Source organism: Mesocricetus auratus, unplaced genomic scaffold, assembly GCF_017639785.1.
Source record: "Mesocricetus auratus isolate SY011 unplaced genomic scaffold, BCM_Maur_2.0 Super-Scaffold_100011, whole genome shotgun sequence".
Lineage (NCBI taxonomy): Eukaryota > Metazoa > Chordata > Mammalia > Rodentia > Cricetidae > Mesocricetus > Mesocricetus auratus.
In genome coordinates this window covers 41,823,190-41,849,061 of record NW_024429195.1, presented here as the reverse complement: position 1 = coordinate 41,849,061, position 25,872 = coordinate 41,823,190, and the positions used below count along the sequence as shown (strand labels likewise).

The following is a 25,872-nucleotide window of genomic DNA, read 5'->3' as shown; positions in this document are numbered from 1 at the left end:
AATATGTGATTATTTAATAATGTAATTTTTTTCTTTGGGGAATGATTTAGTATTTAGTTTTAGGCCTAGGGATATAGTTTAGTAGTAGAGCACTTATATACATTATGTTTTGTTTTATTTTGCTATTCTGGGGACTATCCATGCTAGGCAATTACTCTGCCACTGAACTATACCCCCAGATCTGTGGGAATTTTTAATACTGTTTGTATTTATGTTTATTTCTGGAACTTAATCTACTTTTATTTGGCTTTTTTTTTCCCATTTGGAAACTGTAGCTTTAGGATTGAGTTTGGAGAGTAGTTGGAGCTCTGGAAGAGCTGGACCAAGCTATAATATGCCAGCTCATGTTGCAGTACAGATGACCACTGAGCAGGTAAGCTTTTGTTGTTGTTGTTTGCTCATTTTTATCTTGAGTCAAGGTCTTGTGTAGACTTACCTCAAAAGCACTTGCGCAACCCCAAGACAAAAGTGACACCATGACCATAGCAACTCTCACAAGGAAAACAATTATATGGCTTACAGTTTTGGGGTTCAGTCCATTGTCATGGTGGGACATGGTGGTATGCAGGCAGACATGATGCTGGAGAGGTAGCTGAGAGTTCTAGTCTTGCACAGGCAACAAGAAATAGTCTGTCTCACTGGGCATGGCTTGAGTATGAGAACTCAAAACCCACAGTGACACACTTCCTCCAACAAGACCACACCTACTCCAGCAGGGTCACACTTCCTAATAGTACCACTCCCCTTGGGAGCAAATTTCTTTCAAACCACCACAGCTATGTAGTTGAGTATATTCTTGAACTCCTAGTCTTCCTACCTCTGAGTCTCAGATATTGGGATTACAGACATTTGTCACCATTCCCGCCTCAGGTATGCTTTTATTTTGCACTGTAATGTAAATTTTTAGTGGTTTGCTATTTAAAAGAACAGGATAAAGATGTGTGTGCTGGTATTAGTGATCTTTAGAAAACTATAATGAAAAGTACTGTAAAATATACAGAATTGAGATACTCATTTGCAAACATAATCTTAAAAAGCAGTGATAAGAACTATAGTCATCCCTTATAATTCACAGAAACAGGAACCATCCAGTCTCATATTAAAAATGGTATTTTTGTGTAGAATCACTGTACATCTTACATATTTTAAACAATTTCTAAATTAATTATATCTGTTATACATATAAAAGATATATAGTAGTTAGAGTGTATTTAGGGAACAATGACAAGGGAAGTCTCTATAGAGGCTTAGTATTAATGTAAACATTATATGACTCACTATTTTTGATTAACTAGATTTATGAAAAGGAGGGTGGATTCACATATGCAATTATACATACATAAATCACACTACGTATGTAGTGTTTTTGTATTTTAAATTTTCAGAATGTTCACAGTGGTAATAAAAACACTAGAATGTGAAAATTATTCTCATTCTTTAGTAAGGTTGCAAATTCAATCTTAAAAAAATTAAAATCTTTAATATTGTTCTACCTATTTTGCCTAATTTGTCATCCAGTATGTTGTTTTACCAAATTACTCTGAAAAAAGTATAGTGTTAATGTTCATATAAATAATTCAGACAATAACATTAAAACATTTTTATGACTGTTTATCCACTAGTGGTTTTAGAAATAAGCATTGAAATGTTTTATGTGTTTATTCACTAGAGGTATTCTTTTTATTTCCCAGTTATGGTTTTCCCTGTGTGTTGAAAGGGCATGAAGTTGTGCCTGGTAGGCAAATCGTTGGCCACTTATATAAGCTGGCATGATGTTTTCTATATGACTGCTATGCATTCATATGCTAATTTGTAGAAGAAATAGTAAGACATACAATACAGTGTAAGTTGCTTTAAAATGGAATAATAGATTAGTTTAAATGATCAGCTAAATTAGCCTAATAATGAAATTATCCTACTGTTTCGTAGAACATAGCAAGTTACATGTATCTAGTAGGTCTCCCAAAATAGTTTAAATGCTAATAGAATCATAGAATTCTCATGGAAGAGAGAACCTTGGCAGTTTATTTCATGCTCTTGACTTTATGAAAATAAGATACAGGCCACAGTTCTCTGCCCAAATGTGCAGGGTCATTTGTGATAGGACTGTGACTGGCATCTTATGATTTCACTACTGTCCTTTCAGTAGCATTAGGATTGGTCCTTGTAAATGCTTGGGCCAGTGCTCTCTCAGCAGGCTATAGCCACGGTCCTTTGTAGCTCTTTGGTGTATTCATTTGGAATGAGTACATTTACTTCTATAGGAAAATCATCGCTTTTCAGTGAGTTTAGTATCTCAGGTACTTATTTTATGTACACTTGATCATTTGACTTGCTCAATGAAAATTATTTGAAATCTGAATTACATGCAATTTTCACTTCTATTGGTTTGTTCAGTATTAATTATTTTTTAACTGTAGCTCAAAATGGAATTTGACAAATTATTTGAAGATTTAAAAGAAGATAGTAAAACTAATGAAATGGAGCCATCTGAGGTACAGAACTTGTATATTTTAAAAAATTGCTGTATGTCTTATATAAAGTTTTGTAACATTGTTCTTCAGGTATGTACTATATTTTGAGATTGATTGTGTCCATACCCTATTACCTTCTCTTTTCTTTCTTGAGTATTTTCATGTAGTTATTCTTCTGTTTTCATGTCATATTTGTTACTAATATGTATATATGAATACACATACCCTAAGTTCCCAATATGAGAGAAAATATATAACATGGGTCTGACTTTCTTTCTAGGCCTGGCCTTTCCCACAAAATAATAATGGTACAATTCCATCTGTTTTTCTGTAAGACACATAATTTTGTACTTTATGGCCAAATGAAACTCCACTGTATAAATATATAGATTCTTTTTTTGTCTATTTATTTTTTGATGGGCACCTAGGCTAATTGCTGCTGGTGGTACTGTTGTAATGTCACATTAAACTTTAGAAGATCTTACTCACAGCGGGATTATATGGTAGTTCTGTTTGTAGCTTTTCTAAGAACCTTCATACTGATTTTGATGTGCTTTCACTGGCTTACATTTCCACTAGCATTAAATATAAAAGTTCCCTTTCTCCTAAGTCCATGTGAACATTTTCTGTTTTAAAATGGTATCTCTTCTTACACAGGTGAGATGCATTCTTAGTGCATAGGTAAGGACATTGGGCAGTCTTTCACATATATATTGGCTATATGGATTTTCTTTTTTGAGAAATGCTTGTTTTCTTCATTTCCTTATTTGCTGACAATTTCAATTTCAAAAAAGCATTTCAAAAGCTCAAGAAATCTAAGAACTGACCAATGGTATTGCATAAAATAAAATGCTTCTGCATGGTAAAGGAAGCAGTTAATGGGCTACTGAGATAGTTTAGGACATTGATGTAATCTCTACTGGTTTCATGTCTGTTTTGGGGTTAATATCTAGAAAACATAAAGAACTCAAAAATGTAAATCAGTATTTCTAATGTTAAGCTTCAGAATTATTAACTGTCTTGGTAATTTACACATTTTATACTATAAGATAAAACTTAGATGCTGGGTAGAGGTGGTATATACCTTTAATCCAAGCACTCAGACAGCAGAGACAGGCAGCATGAACAGAGCTAGTTCCAGGACAGCCAGGGCTACACAGAGAAACCTAGTCTCAAAAAAAAAAAAAAAAAAAAAGAAAGTAAAAAGAACGAAAATAACCCAGTTTCTCCATATGAAAAGAGAAAAGACTGACTATATTTCTCTTTATGACATTGTATTTATAGGCTATTGAAACCCCATTACTTCCACACCAAAAACAAGCCCTGGCTTGGATGATTTCACGAGAGAACAGCAAAGACCTTCCACCATTCTGGGAACAGCGAAATGACTTATATTATAACACAATAACAAATTTTTCTGAGAAGGAACGACCGGAAAATGTCCATGGAGGAATTTTAGCTGATGATATGGGTTTGGTAATTTTCATTTTTCTTCAGTTAGAAGAATCTTAGTTTGCAATTACAGTTTTGTAAACAGAAATGTTTTGAAAGATGGGTGCTAGTTTAGGACTAGATTTTGCTCTCAGTGTAGATAAAACTTTTTTTAAGTAGGGGTTTCTATGGAATCAACAGAAGAGTCAAAATGGGTAACAGAATACATTAACATTAATGAGTATATAAACATATATTTCCAGTTTTCTTTACTTATTGGAATTCAGGGAAGCTTGTCTTTCATGGGGTTTTTAAAAAGCAAAGGTCAATGATAGCAAATTCAGCCCCCATCATTGCAAAAAACAGTAGAAAGTAAGGCAAGACCTAGTTAGTTCCCACTAAGGAACCTGCACCTCATTTTGTGCTTTAAGAAAGAAGTCCATTGGCACAATAGTCTCACAGCCCTCTTACAGCCTGTTTAGCTATACTGGCCTGTTTGTTTCTTGCTGTGCTTCTGTTGCAGATTGTTTGGCCAAGAGAGACATCCTCAGATACCAGAGAATGAAGTCATCAGGACTATGCTGATGATGCCATAGAGTTTGTGGTTATCTGGTTGGAGGGCCTACTGCCAACCTGAGCTAGGACAAGGTGGCTGTCCCTGCCTACAGTTTCCCTTACTACTGCAATATGGACACTGGCTTCATGCCTGACTCTCTGTATGACCCCAACTTTAGTGTCACTAGGTCTGCTGAGAAGTTTAGAAACAATAATGCAGGTGCTGAGTTTGATCTGAGTCCCGAAAAGTTAGATAGGAGCCATGAGATGTCAGATGGTAGCACAAGAAACAAGACAGTTTTGGTGACAAGTTAGATTGGAGCCATAACAAGTGTGATAGAAATTCAGAATTGGCAGTAATGAAGTAGACACAGAGAGTGGGACAGGGGATGGGATCAGGACCAGTAGACCTGATAAAGGTAGACAGGGGAAGAGGACAGAAAGCAGTGCCCCATCTCCTAGAGCAGTCTCTTTACATGCAGCACAAGAAAGTGGTAAGCTGAAGACAGTTAGTTATATTTCATGGTGGAGCTCATGCTTAGGAGCTCCTGGGACTTCCCAAGTAGGGCAAGGCCATGATGGTCACTGGCATCTTCTAGGAGTATCCGTCGCCATTCCTAGAGGTTATATTCCTGTTAATAAGGTTCCCTACTCAGAACCAAACTGTAGGACCAAACTTTGACTCCTCACACCCCTGACAGTTTTCTTACTGCCCCCTTCCTTTCTTCCCTTTCTCCATCCTGGGGACAAAATCTAGGGCTTCAACCATATTAGGCATGTGTCCTGTCTACTGTCATACACATTTAACTCCCCTTGGTGTTTTTAATAACAGTTTTTCTGTGAGAGAAAAGAAGACAGTATCTTTTGAAATAATATTCTAGTTCAAGTACTGGGTATGCAACATAGTAGATATTTGTGACTGATTACCATAGCCATTCCTGTGACTTTGGTGGTAGAGCTGTCACTTTGAGCTCTATAACTTTTATAGTATTAGGCATTAAAGTAGTCTTGAGATATGTAAAAGGAACAATATACAAAAAACTTATGTAAGTAATGTATTTTAAAGACAATTCTAAACAATAGCAGCTTTTATGAGAATGCTGTCACTGTTTAGTTTTACAAGTTGTTTTGATGTTTAGGTGAAAAAGTGACAGCTGAGCTGTCAAATTGTTACTTTGTTTGACATGTTGGGATTGTGTTAATTTTTTTTCTTTACAGATATTATAAAAGGAAAAGTATTATTAGTTGCTTTTCGTATTTCTATGGTATCAGGTAGCATGAGTTTTAATTGGTCTTAATAAAAGCCCTGAGTCAGATATTAGTGGGTGAAAGCAGAAAGATCAAAGAAGAGCAGCCAGCCACTAGAGTTCTTATCTCTATGAAATCCTCAGACTGCAAAGGGGCTAGTGCCTGTCTCTAACTACCTTATATCATATCTCTGCCCAATTTCACTTCCTGTTTCCTCCTCCCTAGTGCTCTGATTTAAGGCATGTGCCTCCCAAGTACTGGGATCAAAGGTATGAGATCCCAAGTGCTGAGATTAAAGGTGTGTGCTACCACTGCCTGGCTTCTATGGTTAACCAGTAGCTATCTCAGCCCTCTGATCTTTAGGCAAGCTTTATTTGGTAGATCAAAACCAAAATATTACCCAGTATCATATCTCTTTAGATAGGATTTTTTTTTTTTTTACTTTCAGTTCTGGAAGGTACAAGGGCAGGAATTTAAGTGGTGGTCATGTTGTGCCTATAGTCAAAAGGCAGAAATGGAGGTAGATAATCACCTCAGTCTATGGAATGGTGCCACACACACAGAGTGGCTCATCCTGCCTTATTTACCTAGTCAAGAGACTTCATTATGGCTATGTCCAGAGGTTTGTCTTCCAGGAGATTGTAGTTCCTGTAAAGTTGACAGTCAGTATTAATCTCACAAGTATTTTGAAAACTTTTAAAATAAAATAGTAAAATCCAAGTATTTATTATTTATTCATTAAAGATGGTAATCACTAGGCAATGATACTTAACTTATTTGTTATCATTAAAATCCATCTATGTGTGTTGTGCATTGAATACTTCACCTGTAATTGATTTTCTGATGAGGCTTGCCCATTGGAAAGTACTAATTGTAGTGCTGAGTCATATAGTGGATTTCATCATGCAGTATTAAAAGTTTATGTTCTTTAACATTACTACTAATCTTATGAGAAAAGTGGTTAACTCCTTGGCAGTTGCTTTAGTCATACTGTAATGTGCAAATTTTGTAACATTTTACCTTTTGATTGAAAATTGAAATTAGCCCTTGCAACAAATACTGTAGTTTTCCTTAAAGACAATTCCTTACACCTTACATTGATTATTTTCAAGAAAATTCATCATACATACTCAGTCATTAACAATGACAGTTGCTCATTCTTTCAAGTAATAATAGTGTATGAGTGTATGCAAATAGACATGTAACAACAATTAGTGAAAAAAGAGGCCATGAATTTGAAAAATAAAGGAGGAGTTTATGGGAGGGTTTGAAGAGAGATGATATGATTATAGTCTCAAAAAGGGGCTTGGTAGCAGTGTGTGAAGACTGCTACTGAGATTCTTCTGGCCTCCATCCATAGATATATTCACACATGCACTTACACACACAAACACTTTTTATCTTACATTTTCCTTAAAGGGTATGAGAGGACCAGACTTTGAGGACTTCTTTAAAAGTACTAGTTTTATTTCTGTATTACTGTATATATTACTATTGAAAATAATGAAGGCGATTGTCTTTATATGCATGTTGGAATTCCTCATTATCTTAAATTATCTGAGGTTCATTGAAAATAGCTGTTAATATTAGTTTCATGATAAAGTGTTAGTTCAATGTAGAATGGTAGTCATTCAATAAAATGACATTTCTCTGATGCTTATAGTCAATCATAAATAACTTGAAAATTTTTCTTAGCTAAATGAAATATTTATTTTTCATTAACAATTATATTGTTTAATAATCATGCATGCTGTGGCTTTGACTGATATTCAGTATTTTATTATTTTAAAATAGGTTTTGAAATGTTTTCTAGATGAGTTATAGAATCTAACCATTTGTCTTAAAATATTTTAAAGGGCAAAACTCTTACTGCCATTGCAGTAATTCTTACCAACTTTGCTGATGGCAAGCCTCTTCTCAGTAAAAGAAGCAAGAAGAATCAGCCAAGAAAGGTAAAGTAAGTGTGTTCTGTGAAGAATGCTCTACTCCAGAAATCTCTATCTCACTGAAAGTAGTTGACAGCTCATTAATAATAGCTGATTCTTTTCAGATGTGACTAATGATTTTTCACCATTTATAATGGTGCTTATAAAACATAAATACCATTTTCATAGGGATGCATATTTTTAATCCCAGTACTTAAGAGGCAGATGCAGGTGGATCTCTGAATACACGGTCAATGTGGTCTACAAGGTGAGTTCCAGGTCAGTCAGGGCTACATAATAAGACCTTATTTCAAAACAACAACAATAAAAACAAACAAACTAAAAAGCCCAGAAGACACAAATAAATAAAGAAAAAGAGTGTAATTACTATATTTGTCTTAGTTCTGTTGCTATGAAGAGCACCATGTCCAAGGTAGCTTACAAAAAAAGAAAATAATAAAAGACAAAACAAAATACAATACAAGCAACAACAACAACAACAAAAACAATTGGGAGGTTGCTTACAGATTTGAAGGGCTAGTCCATTATCATGGTGGGGAACATTGTAATAGGCAGGCAGGCATGGCAGTAGAGCAGTAGCTAAGAGCTCATTATTGCTGGCAGATGGGAGGGAGGAAGTGAGGGAAAACAAAAGAGAAATTAGAAATAAACCATTATTCCTGTTCTTACCTGAAAATTCTAAAAGCCCGAATTAGGAAACAGCACAAAGATGCTTTCTATATTTTACTTTCTATGTACACTGCTTTTCCTTAGACCTTACTATTGAATTAAAAAATTTTTTTTATATTTACTGGGACTTTATTTAAGCTACTAGAATCTCAGATTCATTTATTTCTGCTATAAATACTACTGCTGTATCTTATTAGCTTTGGGAATTTTATAAGAGAGTATGATAATGGCTGTCTAATGGTAGATACATTATTTACCAAATAGGGAATCCAATGTGAATCTTATCTCATGAATTTTTTTTCACAGTAACATCTATAATTGAGAGATTTTTTTGTGTGCGTGTTTGTATGTTTGTGCTCATTTGGAAAGATTAAGACTAATTTTCACTTTTTTAGTATAGTGGAAAATTATATTCATTGCTTTTCCTCATATTTTAAGCAAATGTCAAAGTGTATAACTAGAAAGCTAACTAGGAAAGGTTTTTATTTTTTGCATTTATTGAATTAAAAAATTTTGTGCAATATCTTTCCATCTTCCAACTTCATATTCTTTTTCTCAAAACAAAACAAAAAGATAAAAAGGGGGATGAGCCTGGGAGTGGTGCAAGAAAAAAATACTGAAAAGAAAAAGATACCGCCGGGCAGTGGTGGCACACGCCTTTAATCCCAGCACTCAGGAGGCAGAGGCAGGCGGATCTCTGTGAGTTCGAGATTAAGGCTGGTCTACCGAGTTCCAGGACAGGCTCCAAAACAATACAGAGAAACTCTGTCTCGAAACAAAAACAAAAACAAAAACAAAAAAAAGAAAGAAAGAAAAAGAAAAAGATACCTAAAGAAAATACTGATAAAACCACAATAAAAACATGGAGTTCATTTTGTGTTAGCCAACTGTTTCTGAGCATGGGGCCTGTCCTGCAGTGTGGTTTATATAGCTAGTGTCACTTCATTGGACAAAACTGATTTTCTCTTTCCCAACAGATACCAATTGCAAATAGCTTCTTGTATGGGGGTGGGACTTTTTGCCTATTTCTCCTCCCCGCATGCTGGGATTTTTGTCCGGTTGAATGTGTGTTGTCAGTCTCTGAGTTCATAATGTACATCAGTCCTGTTGTGTCTGGAAAATGCAGTTTCCTTGGTGTCATTTGACTCTTAAAATTGTTCTGCCTACTCTTCCACGTAGACCCTGAGACTTGAGGAGAGAGGTTTGATAAAGACATCTCATTTCGAGCTGAGTCCTTAAAAATCCATCACTTTTTGTATGTTTCCAAGTTGTATCTGTTTACCACTGTCTACTGCAAGAAGAAATTTCTCTATGATGAGAATTGAGCAATGAACTGATAATGTGGGTGTAGCAGTATGTCATTAGGAGTTGTTTTATTACTGTGTTCATTTAGCAGAACAATAGAAGTAGGTTTTTCCCTAGAAAAATCCCCAAGACCTATCTAGTTTCAAGTTCTGGGCTAGTTTAGCAATGCCAAGTATGGGTTCTTTCTCATGGAATGGTCCTTAAATCCAATATTAAAAAGTGGTTGGTTACTCTAATAAACATTTGTAGTGTCATTGTACTAGTACATCTTGCAAGTGTGTCATTATTGTAGATTGCAGGTTTCATAGCTAGATAATAGTGATGATTCCTTTTCTACTCTGCTGGTGTACACAGACCTTCTAGCTCCATAAACACTAATCAGTAGGAGAGAAGCTTCTCTCATGATTTTTATTTTTGAGATGCTTTTTTTACCTCTTTTTCACCAATTTTAAAATGGTAAGAAATCTATTAGCATTTTAAGTAGTCTTTCTTATGTAAAGTAAAGCAATACAAAACAAACTTCATCTTAATATCATTTAAAACTGATACCCCATTGAAGAAAATGCCTTTTTTACATAGGAATACAAGGATGAGACTGTCAAACTGCGAGGAAGTAAGACTAACAAAGAGGCAGATGGACTAAGCACACGTGAGTTTTAATTGTGAATATGGTCTGACTACTTTATGTTTTTCTTACCTAAGATAATTCTATTTTGGGTTTTGTAATAGACAAAAATTTAGGATCTCTTTTTCTGAAGAACTTTGGGAGGATTGGTAATCAGAAAAGGTTTTGTCAAAATAATTGGCTATTAGTTTACCAGTTAGGGAAAATGGTTTTAATTGAGAGAAAAATTTCTTCAAAGAACAATTTAAAGAAAAAAAAATGTTTTGTTTTAGAACTTCTTTGTGTTACAATGCAGTGTGCATAGTCGCAAACAAAGAAAGCTAGAAAGATAAATCAGAACCAGTTCTGAAGTCAAAGGAGGGAAGAAACCTGTGATTTTAGCAGTCATGACCATTATGCTTTACTTGCTGAAGCAGAACAAAGCTGAAAAGAATGTAGATGAGTATGTGTAGAACTGGGAAGGACTGGGGTAGTAGAAAGGGATAGAAAACACTCTCAGAGAGTAGAGTTGAGTGTGATTTTCTTTTTTTATATGATGATCTTGTTATAGGGTGAGAATTGTGGTAAGCGTATGGGAGAAGATGAGAACTCAAGAGTTATTACATAAGTTAGCACTCTTAAGCTTGTGGGAATAAGCAAATAGGTGGTGGGGAGAGGTCCAAAAATTGGCCTATAATAGATAATGCCATCGTATTTTCATTGCAAATTAATGAAGTTCTCTGGGAAGAAAATGAATTTGAATTTAGGCCAACAGTAGTATATTTGCAGTGCTTGGGAGGACTAAGCAGTGATAAGGAAGGTTTGAAAATACGAATTTATATTAGTGTTTTATTAGGGTCTACCGTCCTCCTGGGTGTGTATAAGTTGTTGAGCGTTTTTTATGCAGAAGTAAATTCAGTCTCTGGGTTGGTGGGTGATATGGAAAAAGACATTTTTATTGGGTCATAAAAAACTGGATATATATCCTAGTGGGAAAATACTAGTTCAGGAAAAATGCAGAAGGACTACCAGGGGACTTGAAAGTAGTGAAGTTATTAAAGCTCAAGGTTAGTTATGGAAAAACTAAACTCTACAGAGCGATGATGCTCTATTAAGACAATTTGATAATTCTGTGTGTTTCTTTAAAGTAGAGCCATCCAGATGTAGTGAAGAACCTGGTGTTTCAGATATTCAGGAGAATAAGAAGTATCCTATGTCAGAATTGTCCAGTTTCTGCCCTAAAAGGTAAAGTGTTGGTGTTAAGCTACGTGGCATGTCTATTTATACACTTCCTCTGATTTCTTCTAAGAGAGAGGTGAGTACTGTGTTTCTAATGGCAGACTGTTAAATCACAATGACAAAAGAAAGAATTTGTTAATCCTTAAGTCATGTTGCCAGTCTCATCCTATTTTTTGTTTTAAAAGTGAAAGTAATGTTAATCTATAGAATAAGTGGTTTACTAATTTTTAATAATTACTACCACTTTCCCCCTAATTTTTGTTGATATAGATTTTTCTGGTTGAGACATTAGGAGTTTTCCTTTGGATTTTGAGGGATGAAATTAATGTGTTTGGAAAGCTTAACATAGCATTTATTGGTTTGTTCAGAAAATTATTTGTGGAGAGTTAACACAGTCTAGACTCCAGGGAGAATGTGGATAAAAGATATTATTCCTGCTTGATCTTACCTTGAATCTGTTAACTTTATAAGCTTTATTTACCATCTCAAGTCTGGTATAAGTACCAGACTTTTTTTTATATAGTGTGGTCTACCATCAGTGCACATGGATGTGATCTTGTGTCTAAATCTCCAACAGTTCTTCAGGAGTAACCACAAAATATGGTCTAGTTGATGATTCTGTCATTAATCCCCTCTTGAACTGAACTCAAACTCATTACTTACTAGTTTTCATTTAAAAATATTTTCATTTTGTTATTTGATGTGTATAAGTGTATGTAAGTATGTATGTCTATGTGCCACTTTTGTGTTTGGTGCTCAAGGAAGCCAGAAGGTGGCATCTGATCTCTTGCAGCTGAAGTTACAGACCACTGTGAGCTGCCATGTGGGTGCGGAATTGAACCTAGGTCTTCTAAAGAGAAGCCAGTGCTCTTAACCCTGGAATCTAGCCTGGTTTCCTTCATATTTAAATGCCAAATCTAAAAGCTGAACTAGTCATAAGCCTACGTAGTATGGCATTGTTAAGTAGAATAGATCAGATAAAAGGAAATGAACATATGACAAGGAAAATGTGTTCAAACAGCAGCCAGTGTGTGTACTATAGCCGATACAGACAAGCTTACTCTTCACTTTATTTATTTATTTATTTATTTATTTATTTATTTATTTATTTATTTATTTGGGTTCTTCAAAACCGGGTTTCTCTAAATTGTTTTGGAGGCTGTCCTGGAACTCGCTCTGTAGATCAAACTGGCCTCAGAGTCACAGAGATCTGCCTGCCTCTGCCTCCTGAGTGCTGGTATTAAAGGCATGTGCCACCGATGCCGGGCTAAAACAGTGGTTAGATGCCACGAAGTAGGTGGCAATGCCTAACCATATGTGTGTTATTAGGCTCAAAGGCCTCTTCCATCCTTGCCAAGGGGAGTGCTAACTACTTCTTTCAGACAACACTACTCTTCAGAATAGTAGTATTTTTAGGCCTTTTATTTATAGTCGCATTTATGCTATATGGTCTGTTATATTTTTATTACCATCCTGTTAACAAAGCATACATAGGTCTTTTTAAATGACTTCTTAACCTCTGCTCTATCCACAAATGTGACATATATGCCCACAAATTCCTGTTTGATTGAACTGTACATCTTCTCAGTGATGTGGCTGGTATTTGTGTACTTTCTGTGGCTCAGTTTTTTTTTTTTGTTTTGTCCTTGGATTTGTACAGATGTTGCACAAATTGACTGTGCAGATGCTATCTTCCCTCCTTCCCTTCTTTTACTGTTCTATAAATAATCTTGTACTGAGAGTAGGACTATCTGAAGCCCTGTTTGTCCTAAGCTGAGGCCTCCATCCTTTCTAGTTGTTCTCAGTCCTCTTTGGGGAATAGAGCATGTCCCAGTTGGGACTTGAGTTCTTTAGAATCAACTCTGGACATTCCTGTCCTGTTTTTCAGCATTTCGTTGCTACTGAAGCTAATGTTTTCCTGTCATCACTGCTCTCACAGGACAGTGGCTCTCACAGTCCCTGCTTTACTTCTTTGTGAATTTAGCAGTCTATATGTGACTGTCATCTGCCATCTCTGGTTCTAATGTTACATCAGTGTTTTAGTTGAACTACTGAACATTGAACTCTATGCGAATGACTTTTCAAATGTAATCTTGTTGATACTAGATTTTACAAGTACAGCTATATGGTCATAAAAGAAAGAAACTTTTGGCAAGCAAGAGACATATTTGACTTTTGCTTGGCAAACAAGAGACTCTTTTGGAAAAGGTTTTTAAAAAGCAAATGGGAGTTAAACAATTTCTATGTTGCATTTATTAAACATTGCTTTATTATATTTTATTTTGAATCTTTCAATTTTAGGAGAAAAATTGCTGTTCAGTACATTGAAAGCAGTGATTCAGAGGAAATGGAAACTAGTGAACTGCCACAGACAATGAAAGGTAATATGACTTGACTTGACATTCTGTCATATATGCTAATCTCCTAGTGTGTCCATTTTTTGTTTTTTGTTTTATTCTAGGCAAGCTGAAAAATGCACAGTCATATACTAAAAGTAGAGTAAAAGGTAGGTGTATATTACATCTCAGTTCTTACATAATTTGCATGTAAAAAATTTTAAAATAAAACAATCGCTAATTGACATCTTATTGGCTTAAAAGATTTTTAGCAATAGTATAAAATTTGGTTGCTTTTGCACTCTTCCCTGCATTTGAACTTTTCATGAGCTTACCATATGTGCTAAATGAATTAAATGATGCAACTTCAATGAATAATATTTAAACCAATTTAGACAATATAATGTTCTACTACTTATAAAATAACTTGAATAAAACTATTTTTACACAAGTGTGCACAAGCACACACACACAGGAGTGATGAACAGGTTAGGAGTACCTTCTTGGCAGCATTCACATACACGTAAAAAATAATACCATTTCCTTCATCTTTGAAATATGCTTTATTTTCCTACTAATTCAAGTCATACTGTCTTTCTAGTTAGCTGAGAAATTGTATTACATTTGGAAAAAAGCTTGTTACCATTGGACTGATGTGAAATTTGCCAGCTTCATACTGGTACAGCTTTCTTTTTAGCGCCGAATCCCTTTGCATTTGTCTGTTCCTGCTTTCTCTTTTAAGAGAAGTAATAGCTGGGATATGATCACATCATTTCTCTGAGCTGTAGAGATATGCTTAGTGTTATAAATGGCAATGTTACTCAACAAATACTATTTTTATTTAATAATGTAATCTCCCAAGTTGCAGAATATAGAAAGTGTCTAAGGAGGCAGAGTAAAGAATTTTTATGAGTCAGTGATTTTTCTTCTCATCAGGATCATCTAAAGTTAAAGAAGATACAGAATTTGCTCATGCACTTGCTTCATCTGCCTCTGTAACAAAGAAGAAAATGTTGAAAAAGGGTCAGTAAGTCTACTAGTTTTCCACTTTTTCCCCTTTTTTGTTCTAGTCATTTTTGATTGGTTTAAAGTTTAACTTGGATAAGTCTAAATAAGGATCTAACTTTTAATATTAGGATTTGCTTGTCAGTGATCTTTATTATAGTTTTTATTTTTATAGAAAAACAACATTGCTTATTAATGTGATGGAAAAAGAGTTAAGGTTAGATGTCTGAGAGAATTGGTTTCCATGTACACCACAAGATCTTATTTCCATGGCTTATGTCATGAGGGATGCAATGAACAAATAAAAGACTTTCAATGTTAAATGATAGAAAGGAGATAAAACAGTATAAGGATGTAAAAGCATAAAAGTAGACTTGAATGTAGTCTGTTTAAAAATGGTATATTTTACCCAGAGACTAGGTAACAAGGAGGGCCCAAGGGAGGACACCTGGGTCTCCCAGGGAAGGGGAAATAGAGAAGTGGGAGTGGGTGGGTATGTAAGTAACTCAAGGTATCAGATTGGGGGTTGGGCAGAGGAGGGAGTGCTGAGAAATGTGACTGGAAAGGGGGGCTTTATGGAGTGGGGTAGAAGCCTGAAACAAGAAAAACTTCCATGAGTCTACAAGGATGGCCCCAGCTAAGACTCAGGCAGCAGTGGATGCATAGCCTGAGCAGGCCATCCCTGTGATTGGATTGGTTGCCTGAGAGCATTCATCCAGTAACCAGTAACTGATGGAGGCATGGCCAAACATTGGGCAGAGTTTGGGGAGTCCTGCTGAGGAGAGGGAGGAGGGATTGTAGGGATATCAGAGTCAGGGGGAAATCAGGGACATCATAGGAAAACCCACAGAAGCAGCTAGCCTGGCTCATGGAACTCACAGAATCTGAACCAACAACCAGGGACCCTACATGGCACCAACCTAGGCCCTCTGAATATATGTGACAGTTGTGTGGTCTATTAGTGGGACTCCTGGCAACGGGAGTGGGGCTATCCCTGGTGCAAAATTTTGGCTAGCTCTTGGGAACCTAGTCTTCATGCTGGATTGCCTTGCCCAGCCTGGATACAGGGGAGGTGCTTGGTCTTAGGGCAGCTTGATAGCCATGTTTTGCTGATGCCCAGGGGAGACCTGCCCCTTTCTTGGTGAATATGGCAGAGGGGAGGGGCTGACAGGGCAAGTGGATTGGGGGGATGTAGAAGAGAAGTCGGGGGCGGAAGGGAGTACAAGGAGAGGAGGGGGGGGAGGCTGTGGTCTGGATGTTAAATACATAAATTGCTAATGGCAAAAGAGGTAAGGGCACATACTACTCTTCCAGAGGGCCCAAATTCAGTTCCCAGCACCTATATTGGGTAGCTAACAATTTCTTTTAACTCTAGCTCCAAGGATCCAACTACTGCTGACAAACTCTTCTGGTGCATGCATACACACACACACATACACACACACACCATATACACACATAATTAAACTTAAAACTAGAAATACTTAGGAAAAAAATCCATCCTGAATATATGCTTGCATTCCATGGGCTGGTCCTGGATTTAATAAGGAGAAAGTGAGTTGAACATCATTTACTTTTCTGTACTTCCTGACTGTGGATGTAGTGTGACCAGATGCCTTATTCTTTTGCTGCCATGGCTTCCCCTCCTTAATGGGCAAGATATTCTGAATTTGGAGGTCAAAATAACTTAGTTTGCTTTTGTAAGGTATTTTGTCACAACAACTAACAAAAAATTGGTGCTGAGGAAAAGTGTTATTGGTGTGCTAACCCTGACTGGTTTGTAAGCATTTAGCACTGGTTTGTAGGATCAGTGTGAAAGAGTTTGGAGCTACAGGCTATAGACACACTTTAGACAAGAGAGTAAGGGGACATTTTGGTGGGAATTTGGAAGATCAGAATTCTGAGAGAAGTGAAGGCAGTAGGGACTTTGCTCATCAGGTTTCAAAGGACTCTCTTGGGAACAGGGCTGGCGGCCTTTTGTGTTTTATTCTGGCAAAGGATCTGACTTCATTCTGTTCATGTCTTAACCATTTGAGTGGGGCTGAATTAAGACACATTGATTGGCTGATTATTTGGCACGGGAGTTTCAAGACAGGATAGCATTTAGGCTGTATTATGGTTACTACTCACTACTCTTACCCAGGGTGACAGAAAACTGCAAGTGGGGCAGACAGGGTAAGACAAGTGTGCAGCTTGGCGAGGAAGGAGTGAGAATTTATAGTTGAGGACAGGGCTGTGTAGTGTGATGTCACTCTTTTGACTTTTTGTACTTTTTGCGGGGTCCACCACCCAGCTCCCAAGTAAATCACACACAGAGGCTTATTCTTAGTTATGAATGTCTGGCCTTAGCTTGGTTTGTTTCTTGGCGGCTTTCCTTAAATTATTCCGACTACCTTTTGCCTCTGGCCTTCTCTCTTACTTCTGTATATGTTACTTTCCTTCTTACTCCATGCCTGGCTGGGTGGCTGTCCCCTGACATCCTCCTCTCATTGTTCTCCTTCCTCTTCCTCAGTTCTCCTTCTATTTATCCTCTCTGGCTGCCATCCCCACCTGCCCTTGCTCCTGCCTTGCTACTGGTCGTTCAGCTCTTTATTAGGAGCATCAGGTGTTTTAGACAGGCAAAGAATCACAGCTTTACATAGTTAAGCAAATGCAGGATAAACAAAAGTTATACACCTTAAAATAATATTCTACAGCTGGGGCGATATGGCGAGAGTGACTCTAATTGTTACAGAGATTAGGCGACATTAAAGAACCTTACAGCTGCACTGGCATAGGAGAAGTATACATAGGGCGAGACCTTGCCCATTGAAGGCTCCAGTTTGTAACAGGGCAATGAATTTAAAAGGAGAGAGCCAAGACACAATGCCACTGAAGGTGTTCTGTACTCCACAGTTGCCACCCAGAGTACTTGTCTCTCAGGGTCAGCCTTAAAGGTACATAGAAGTAAGTGGTTGTATCTTTGGTCCAAGGGACAAGCTACGTTTTGAGTCGACTCCAGAACTTGAAAGTGATGTCCATATGGTACAGATTTTGTAGGCAAGATGGATAATGCAAGGTTCATGGAGGCTTAGGTCAAAGCTTCAAAAAACTGCTGAGGCAGGAGACCCTGCCAGGAGGTGGGGGAAGCCATTGCACAGACTGTGAATGTATGGTCTTAGGTAGAGTGGGAGCTCCAAGATATTGTAGATGCTACTACCTTAGTTTGTGAGGAAGGCTGTAGGGGCTCACAGTTAAGAAATTGCCCTAAGTTTCAGAAGGACCTTTGAACTATTGAAGTTGGGCCTATTCAAAAAGTCTGTGAAGAAATTAGAAATGAACTAAATATATTTTGCATTTTAAGATGAACATGAAAGTTCAGGGGCCAGGGGTGAAATGTTACTACTTAAAGTGATGTTCTTGTGTGTTAAGCTGACAAGAGATGGAATTGTGATAATTAATCTTTGATTAGAATCACCATAAAAACACCCCTGGTTGTTCTAGGAGGGTGTTTCTGGGAAAGTTTAACTAAAGAGGGAGACTGCTCTGAGTGTCCAGTTACAATCTTCTGATTCTTCTTGATAATCACTATTTAATGTTTGCTTTCAGGGAGTGAGGGAGGCTAGAAACAGCCCATCTCTCTTTTCTCTTTTTTTAAAATTTTTTTATTGTGACATTGTAACAGAGTTTCTCTGTAGCCTTGGCTGTCCTGGAAATCCCTATGTAGACCAGGATGGCCTCAAACTCACAGAGATCCACTTGCATTTGCCTCCCTAGTGCTGGGATTAAAGGTGTGCACCACTGCTTCCCAGCACCCAATTCCTAGCTTTTAATTCTTCTCAATGTCTCTTTTCATAGTTGATGATTGTTAGGACCATGTTGAGCTGTATCTCAGTATTTAAAAAAGCAGATAAAGTCTATCAACACATTGTTCTTTTAGGGGCATCTGTGATGAAGGGCTCAAAGAAATGTGACACTGGAGAGAGGACAAGAACAACACTGATCATCTGTCCACTTTCTGTGCTGAGCAATTGGATTGTAAGTCCAAAGTTTTTCTGCTTAAAATGGGATATCATATCTGTCTGTAAGAAAGTATTGTTAGAAATGTGTGACCTTCATTTAATCAGTTAAGCGAATTATATTTGCTGACCTGAAGTACTTTTTCTTTGAAGGCTTATATGGTTAACCTCCTAATTGCTACTAGCGACTTTGATTTGTACTTTCGCTTTCACCGTGTTTGTTCCCTCTAAGAGAGACATGTTTATAATTTAGCACTCCTATTATATTTAGAAATTAAATTTGGGAATTGTGAGAATACCACTGATAGTAACTTATAGTATATAACCATGTATAACATTACATGTGCTCCTGTCTGCTTGGTTTGTCCTTAGTTTCTTTCATAGACTTTTTTTCACTTATCTTCACTATTTTCAGTTTTCAAGTGACCAAATTGAGAGGTTATATAACTTGACCAAGGCCATCCAGTCAAGTGCATTAGAGAACTCAAATGTGGTCACCAATAATTGACCTCAGAATCTCTTGTTTTAAGACTACTGACCAGAAAATCAGGTTTCCTCCTCCTGCAGATTGTTTTTCTTTTTTAAGAACATTTCATTGGAATGGGATCTGTATATGCTATTTGTAGGAAGCAGCCTGCTTTTATGTCCTTGCTAATTTGAACCTCAAGCTTTGTTTTATAATGAAATATGATTATTTGGGAAGCGTTTGAACATAAATACTACTGGGTGTGAGCTTTCATTCTTGTTTTCTTCTGGGGTTTCTGTCTCCACCTGGTTTGTCCTATATCAGGAAGAAGAATTCCTGTTCTTCATAAAACTATTGGCTTTGTTTTATTCCATTTTCCCTGTTTCACTTATCTGTTCTTTTTCCCTGTCTCTTGGTTATTCAGTATATTCCACTGGGTTTTCATGAAAATATTCAGGTCTTCATTTTACATATTTCCTTTTGATTATGTCTCACCTTGAAATTATGCTCTTCTGCATCCCTTCCCTATTAGAGTTCTTGGAGGTTAGTGTCTGCTTTATGCTCTTACTCACTGCATTGACTTCTGCTTCTAGCTGTCAGAATTGCACTGGGAGATCCTGACTGACTCATCATATTCACCGTCCTCTTTTTGACAGTATGTTCCTCTTTTCTTCTCAACTTTGTATTCTTCATTGACTTAATGCATTTCTTCTTCACAATGTTTTCTCCTCTACGACATGACATCTTTTGGTTTATTTATTTAAAAGAAATTATTCCTTCTCTTGACTCATTATCATTCTTCCCTTTTGAGGCTTATGGGTTGTGGTGTTTTTCCCCCCTCTCTATTCTTATTTCAGTAAAACTATGGTCTTTCTTTTAGATGTGTAGTTTGCCTTGGTAAGGGCTATAAGTGCATGATTGAATGACAGGTTAAAGGTGAAACTTAGAAATACTGATAGAGGCATAAGTAATAAAACTGTGAGTTTCTAAAGGCTTGGTATGTACAGATGTATTTTTAAAATGATTAATCAAGGGGCATAGATCTGTGGTAGAGTGCTTTCCCAGCATAACCAGCACCACATAAAAAATTAGATAAAAATAGATGGTTAGATAAATGTAAAATAGATAATTATATTTTATATTTAAAAACCTTAAGTTTAAGTAATATAAACTTAGAAAAGATACCTCAGAAAATAAAACTTTGTAAAAATTTAAAGAAATAATGGACATTTCAACATATAGAACAGTGGTTCTCAACCTTCCTAATGCTGTGACTCTTAAATAGAGTTCCTCATGTTGTGGTGACCCCAATCATAAAATTATTTTTGTTGCTACTTCATAATTGTGAATTTTCTATTGTTATGAATTCTAATGTAAATATATGTGTTTTCAAATGGTCTTAGACGACCATTGAATGACCCTGTGAAAGGGTTATTCAATCCCCAAAGAGGCACATGGTAAACAGTATTTCATTCTTCCAATAATATATTGTGATTATACTCTTCCAGGTTAATCACCTAAAATTTCCTGTAACAGATTGGAACCTACTCCCCCCCTTTTTTGTTTTAAAAGATCTATATTTTTATTTACTGTTTGTTCATGTACTCGAAGGTGCTCATGGAGGCCATAAAAAGGCATTCAATCCTCTGGAACTAGAGTTGTAGATTGATGGAAACTTTTGTATGGGTGCTGGGAACCAAACACAGGTCCACTGCAAGAGCAACAGGTTGCTCTTAACTGCTGAGTCATCTCTCCAGCTCCCCCTTTTTTGTTTGCAAATAAGGAAAATAATCAAATTAAAGGAGTAAGATCTAAATACCAGTTCCACAAACACCATGAATTCATTTTAGCTACTTATTAAGACAGATTGTCTAACTGCATTCCGAATCACCCATTTCATCTTATTGATAAACTACCTGACACACAGAGTATCTAAAGACATAGTGACTATTGTTTCCTCTCCAGAAGTATTGATTTCCTTTCATTCTAAGCCTTATTCTTCCATAAATACATAGTATTCCATGTCATTGCTACCCATTTGACTAGAATTTTTAATTAAAAACTCCTCCTCATACTGAATTTCTTCTTTACCAGATTACCTAAGAAAAAAATTCTTTGTGTTTTTATCTGTATTTCAGATTCCCCCTAATTTTGCATGTTTTGGCTTTTCTATTTTATGTGATTTTCTTCAGCCAACTGTAATCTATTTTATTCTCATTTGTTATGGAAACTCCCTTAGGGGAAACCTTTAACCTCATTGTTGTATGTTCTTGACTTACAGCTTTTTTCCCTCACTCTGGAGAACATTTTGCATTTTTTTATGTCATCTGGAATTATTCTGTATGTAAAGTGTTTGTGAGTTGCAGATGAGTACTTTACCTTATTTCCTTCCGGAATTCTGCTATCCTTTGTCTTCTGGGTCTCATCCTCTTTGTTTGTTCCTTTGACTTTTCTGCCCACTGTTGCTTTGCTTTGCTTCTGGCTCATATACAATTAGTCTTGGGAGCTTGAGAGTTTTGACACCAAGCTGGGTTATATAGTGATCTTAAAAAAAATAATCTAAAAACTTTAATGCTAACTTCATTTACTCGGCAAGACCCAAGAATTACCAGAGTGCAACCATCTTTACTCTTTTCTTCGCTGGAATACTCTAACCGTATCTCAGCTATGTCATTCCTCCAAAAAAGCATAGTGTGGTTCTTTTTATTGGCAGGCTAGATCCTTGACCACCTTGTTGTCTCATTGTACATGTTCTCCTTAAAGCATAGTTATTTAAAGACTTATTCCTAGTTGTATGTTGTATCTGTGTGTAACGTTAAAATGCATATATGCACCTCTGACACCTGTAGGCCAATGTTTATGGTCTGTGTTGCAGTCTAGGTAGTCCATAGTAGTGGTTCTCAACCTGTGGGTTGATACCCCTTTGGCAAACCAGCTTTCTTTCTTTCTTTCTTTCTTTCTTTCTTTCTTTCTTTCTTTCTTTCTTTCTTCCTTCCTTCCTTCCTTCCTTCCTTCCTTCCTTCCTTCCTTCCTTTCTTTCCCTTTCCTTGCTCAAAATCATCTAACCCTGTTGCTTACAAAGTAATTTAGTAAACTTCTTTTACTTAAAATGAAAGACATGCTAGATGTTCCTTTAATCCTAGTGTTTGAGAAGCAAGTCAGGAAAAGGACTACATAGTAATAAAATAGTTACATATAAGTGAAATGACTGCTCATTGGTAGGACAGGCACAATTTATGTAACATCTTTTATGTGTTTGTCAGTTTTACGATTTGATACAATATGATATGGATTAGTATAGTTATCATACTTTAGTTTTAGATTGTAGGAAAACTGATTTAATGACACTCCTGTTGGCACACCTCTTTGATATGCATGCTAAACTTGATACTCATCTGCTTCTCATTAAAATAATTGTAATTTTCTTTTAGGATCAATTTGGACAACATATAAAATCAGAAGTGCACTTGAATTTTTATGTTTATTATGGTCCCGATCGTATTAGAGATCCAGCCTTGCTTTCAAAACAGGATATTGTTTTGACAACTTATAATATTTTAACTCATGATTATGGAGTAAGTATGCAAATACCTAAAGCCTTAAAGATATTTATTAGTTTTTAAAAATCGTGTGTGTGTGTCTGTGTGATAATGCTGGTGACGTTGGAGGCCCCTATAGCTGTAGTTATCTGATGTAGTTGCTGGGAATAGCATTGGAGTCTTCTGCAAGAGCAGCCAACACTCCTAACTGCTAAACCATCTCTCTAGCCCTATGTAGAAAAATTTTAAAGGTTGAATTTAATTACTCTCCTTCACGTTTCTAAATTGAAATTTTTTGTATGATTTTTTAATGATTAGTGTTACAGTTTGAAAATACACTTTTTGTTTATAGTAGTCATTAACTAGCTTCTCAACTCTTTTCATGAGCCTGTTATTTTCCTTAACAATTCCAGTTATTTTTGGAATACTAAATAGTGAAAATCTCAATGTTCTAGGAAGAATATTACTGTTTGTATAAAACAAAGCAAGGTTGTTACATTGAAAAATGACTCACAAGGGATGGCTTTTCTGTCACTGTTTCAACTAGTGCAAAATTGTTCAGTGTATTATGCACGACTCAGTAGACTTCTTAGCTTGGAGTAGGAGCTAGCTGCTTCTTAGTGGTACTTTGAATAACATATTTAGTATCTTTTGCTTTGGTGTTCTTAGCAATAAAATAGAGGTAATATTCTAGGCTTGTGTGTATTCATTAATTGTCTTTGGCATACTTCACAGTACCAGGTACCTAATAAGAGTTGGTAGGAGAGATCAGAAGTACTATTGTTTACTGGGATTTTTGATTTCATATGAAACCTGTATTTCAGACTAAAGATGATAGTCCATTACATAGCATTAAATGGCTAAGAGTGATCCTTGATGAAGGACATGCTATACGAAATCCAAATGCTCAGCAGACAAAAGCTGTACTTGACTTAGAAGCAGAAAGAAGATGGGTATTGACAGGTAATTATAGCATTTGGTTGTTTTAATTTTGTTTAAGCTTTGTGTATCTGTGTATTCACATGTGTGTACATTTCTGTGGAAGCTTGATGTCAGTATCAGGCCTCTTCTTGGATCATTCTTCACCTTTTCTATGAGGCATGGTCTTAGTTGAACCCAGAGCTCACAGTACTACTAGGCTGGCTATCCAGCTAGCGCTGGGAATCCTATCTTCATTCCAAGCAGTGGTATTACAGGCAGAATTTAAGTGATTTCTGTGGATCCAACTCCAGTGCCATCATAGTCATGTGGCAAGCACTTTATCTGCTGAGCTATCTCAAAGCCCTCATTTTTTTATTAGTGTTTTTGAATTGATGCCTAATACTAGTCATATTCATGGACCTTAATGTGGTGTGAGAGTTCATTGTAGCATATTCAAATTAGGGTAATTATATCTGTTTCTTCATTTATTTTTATGGTAAAAGCATTCAAAATAATTTCTTCTACCTTTTATAGGATATTCTTTTTTCCATCTTTATCCTACTACTGTGCAGTGTAACAACAGAACTTATTTTTCCTGCCATGCTGTACCTTAATAACATTGAACAGTCTTTCCCCTCAACCTCTGGTAACCACTATTTTCTTTTGATCTCTAAGAGATCAGTTTCAGTTTTTTTTTTTAATTACGTGTTTGTGTGTGTGTGTGTGTGTGTGTGTGTGTGTGTGTGTGTGTGTATAGATTAGAGGACATGTAGATTACATGACAACCTTGGTTGCCAGTTTTCATTTTTTCTTTGCTTGTGTTAGGGTCTACCCCATATGCCAGGTTAGCTGGTCTGTGAGCTTCCAATTCAGTCTCTGCGTCTCACCTTGTGTGATCCCAGAGATTACAGATCCATGCTACTGTGTCTTTCTTTATATGGTTTCTGGGAATTAGAATGAATTCAAATTCAAAGTTGTTGGATACAAAATCAACATCCAAAGTTTACTACCATTTTTATATACTAATGATGACCATAGTTTTACAAAATAGAGCTACTATAGATTATTTGCTACTGCTCAAGCATAATCTTAGTTGTCAACAATTTACTGATACGTGTTGCTTTAATGTGTCAGATTTTCCTTATACTATTGGTGGTGAAATTAATGATTTACATAGAGAGACAGACAAAAATCTATCATGACCTTTGATTCATTTATAAGATGACTTTCCCCTTTTCTTGGTCCTCTGTTAGCTATTATAATTCTCCTGTGATTGCATAGCTGTAGAGGCAATGCATTCAACCATGGCTTCCATTATGACCACTATTTTTTCTTTAAAAATTTAGAAATGCAAAGATGTAGGGGGCATGAGTGCTCAAAGATAAGCATTGGAGAAACCAGGACTGTTAAGCAGCAGGGTTGTCTCCTCAGTGGAGGAAATGAAAACCTGTTTTCCACCCAGAAGGTTGAGAGTAGATGCTGTTAATAACCTGGTAACCTTTGCTATCTGTAGAGGTAGATCTCATCCAGATCCCCTAGAATGTTTATCCCAGACTGTCTCCCTAGACCTTTATCTTTGTTTCTCAGTCAATGAGAACCATCCTTAGGAGGGATGTCACATGTGGCTTATAGCTGCTGACCTCCATCTCTGTCAGAGACCATACCTGATTCTAGGCCCTTAAAGTTATAGAACCCATATTCATGGTTACAGTACTTTGCAAATAAGTTTCAATGTAGTCATGTTTTAAGCTGCATTGTATACTTAGGGTTGGGATTTTTTAGAAAAATGGAAACATTTTCTAAAATTATACTATATTAAATTTGTCTAAAATAAACCATATCGTGTCAAACTCTAGAAGTTTCATTCTTACCTCACCCTGGTTGTTTTCCTGCAGGCTGTGGTGCTTGTAGCAATCCACACACACCAATAACAAATTATCTGAAAAGGAAGCCAAGACTAAGGAGATGGTTCAGTGGTCAAACATTTGCCTCATTAAGTGTGTGAAGACCTGAGTCAGTGTGTTCCTAAGACAGTGTCCAATTTCAACTCTTTTTGTCTCATTGGACCTGGTGAATATCTTAGCTAAAGAGCTATAACTCAGTGGTAGACTTCTTATCTAGCCTATGTGATCCCTA

General features: G+C 36.4%; 1 protein-coding gene and 1 non-coding gene across 7 annotated transcripts in view; one reads left to right on the top strand and one right to left on the bottom strand.

Annotated features, from left to right (window-relative positions):
* The window catches only part of Hltf (helicase like transcription factor), a 48,988-nt gene that overhangs the window by 8,213 nt on the left and 14,903 nt on the right, over positions 1 to 25,872 (top strand). For 3 of the 6 annotated variants that reach the window (XM_040754634.1, XM_013120323.3, XM_040754633.1), the window contains exons 5-16: positions 276 to 373; positions 2,421 to 2,495; positions 3,759 to 3,950; positions 7,565 to 7,660; positions 10,208 to 10,277; positions 11,381 to 11,477; positions 13,773 to 13,852; positions 13,933 to 13,977; positions 14,744 to 14,830; positions 18,732 to 18,829; positions 22,708 to 22,851; positions 23,640 to 23,778. In XM_040754634.1, the coding sequence (XP_040610568.1) occupies positions 276 to 373; positions 2,421 to 2,495; positions 3,759 to 3,950; positions 7,565 to 7,660; positions 10,208 to 10,277; positions 11,381 to 11,477; positions 13,773 to 13,852; positions 13,933 to 13,977; positions 14,744 to 14,830; positions 18,732 to 18,829; positions 22,708 to 22,851; positions 23,640 to 23,778 (1,221 nt within the window). The remainder of the gene's footprint in view (positions 1 to 275; positions 374 to 2,420; positions 2,496 to 3,758; positions 3,951 to 7,564; positions 7,661 to 10,207; positions 10,278 to 11,380; positions 11,478 to 13,772; positions 13,853 to 13,932; positions 13,978 to 14,743; positions 14,831 to 18,731; positions 18,830 to 22,707; positions 22,852 to 23,639; positions 23,779 to 25,872) is intronic. The other 3 variants (XM_005079666.4, XM_040754635.1, XM_040754636.1) reach the window with 2 other exon arrangements.
* LOC121143387 lies at positions 12,739 to 12,860 on the bottom strand. Its single transcript, XR_005880590.1, has one exon. It is a non-coding gene; the product is annotated as a U6atac minor spliceosomal RNA (small nuclear RNA).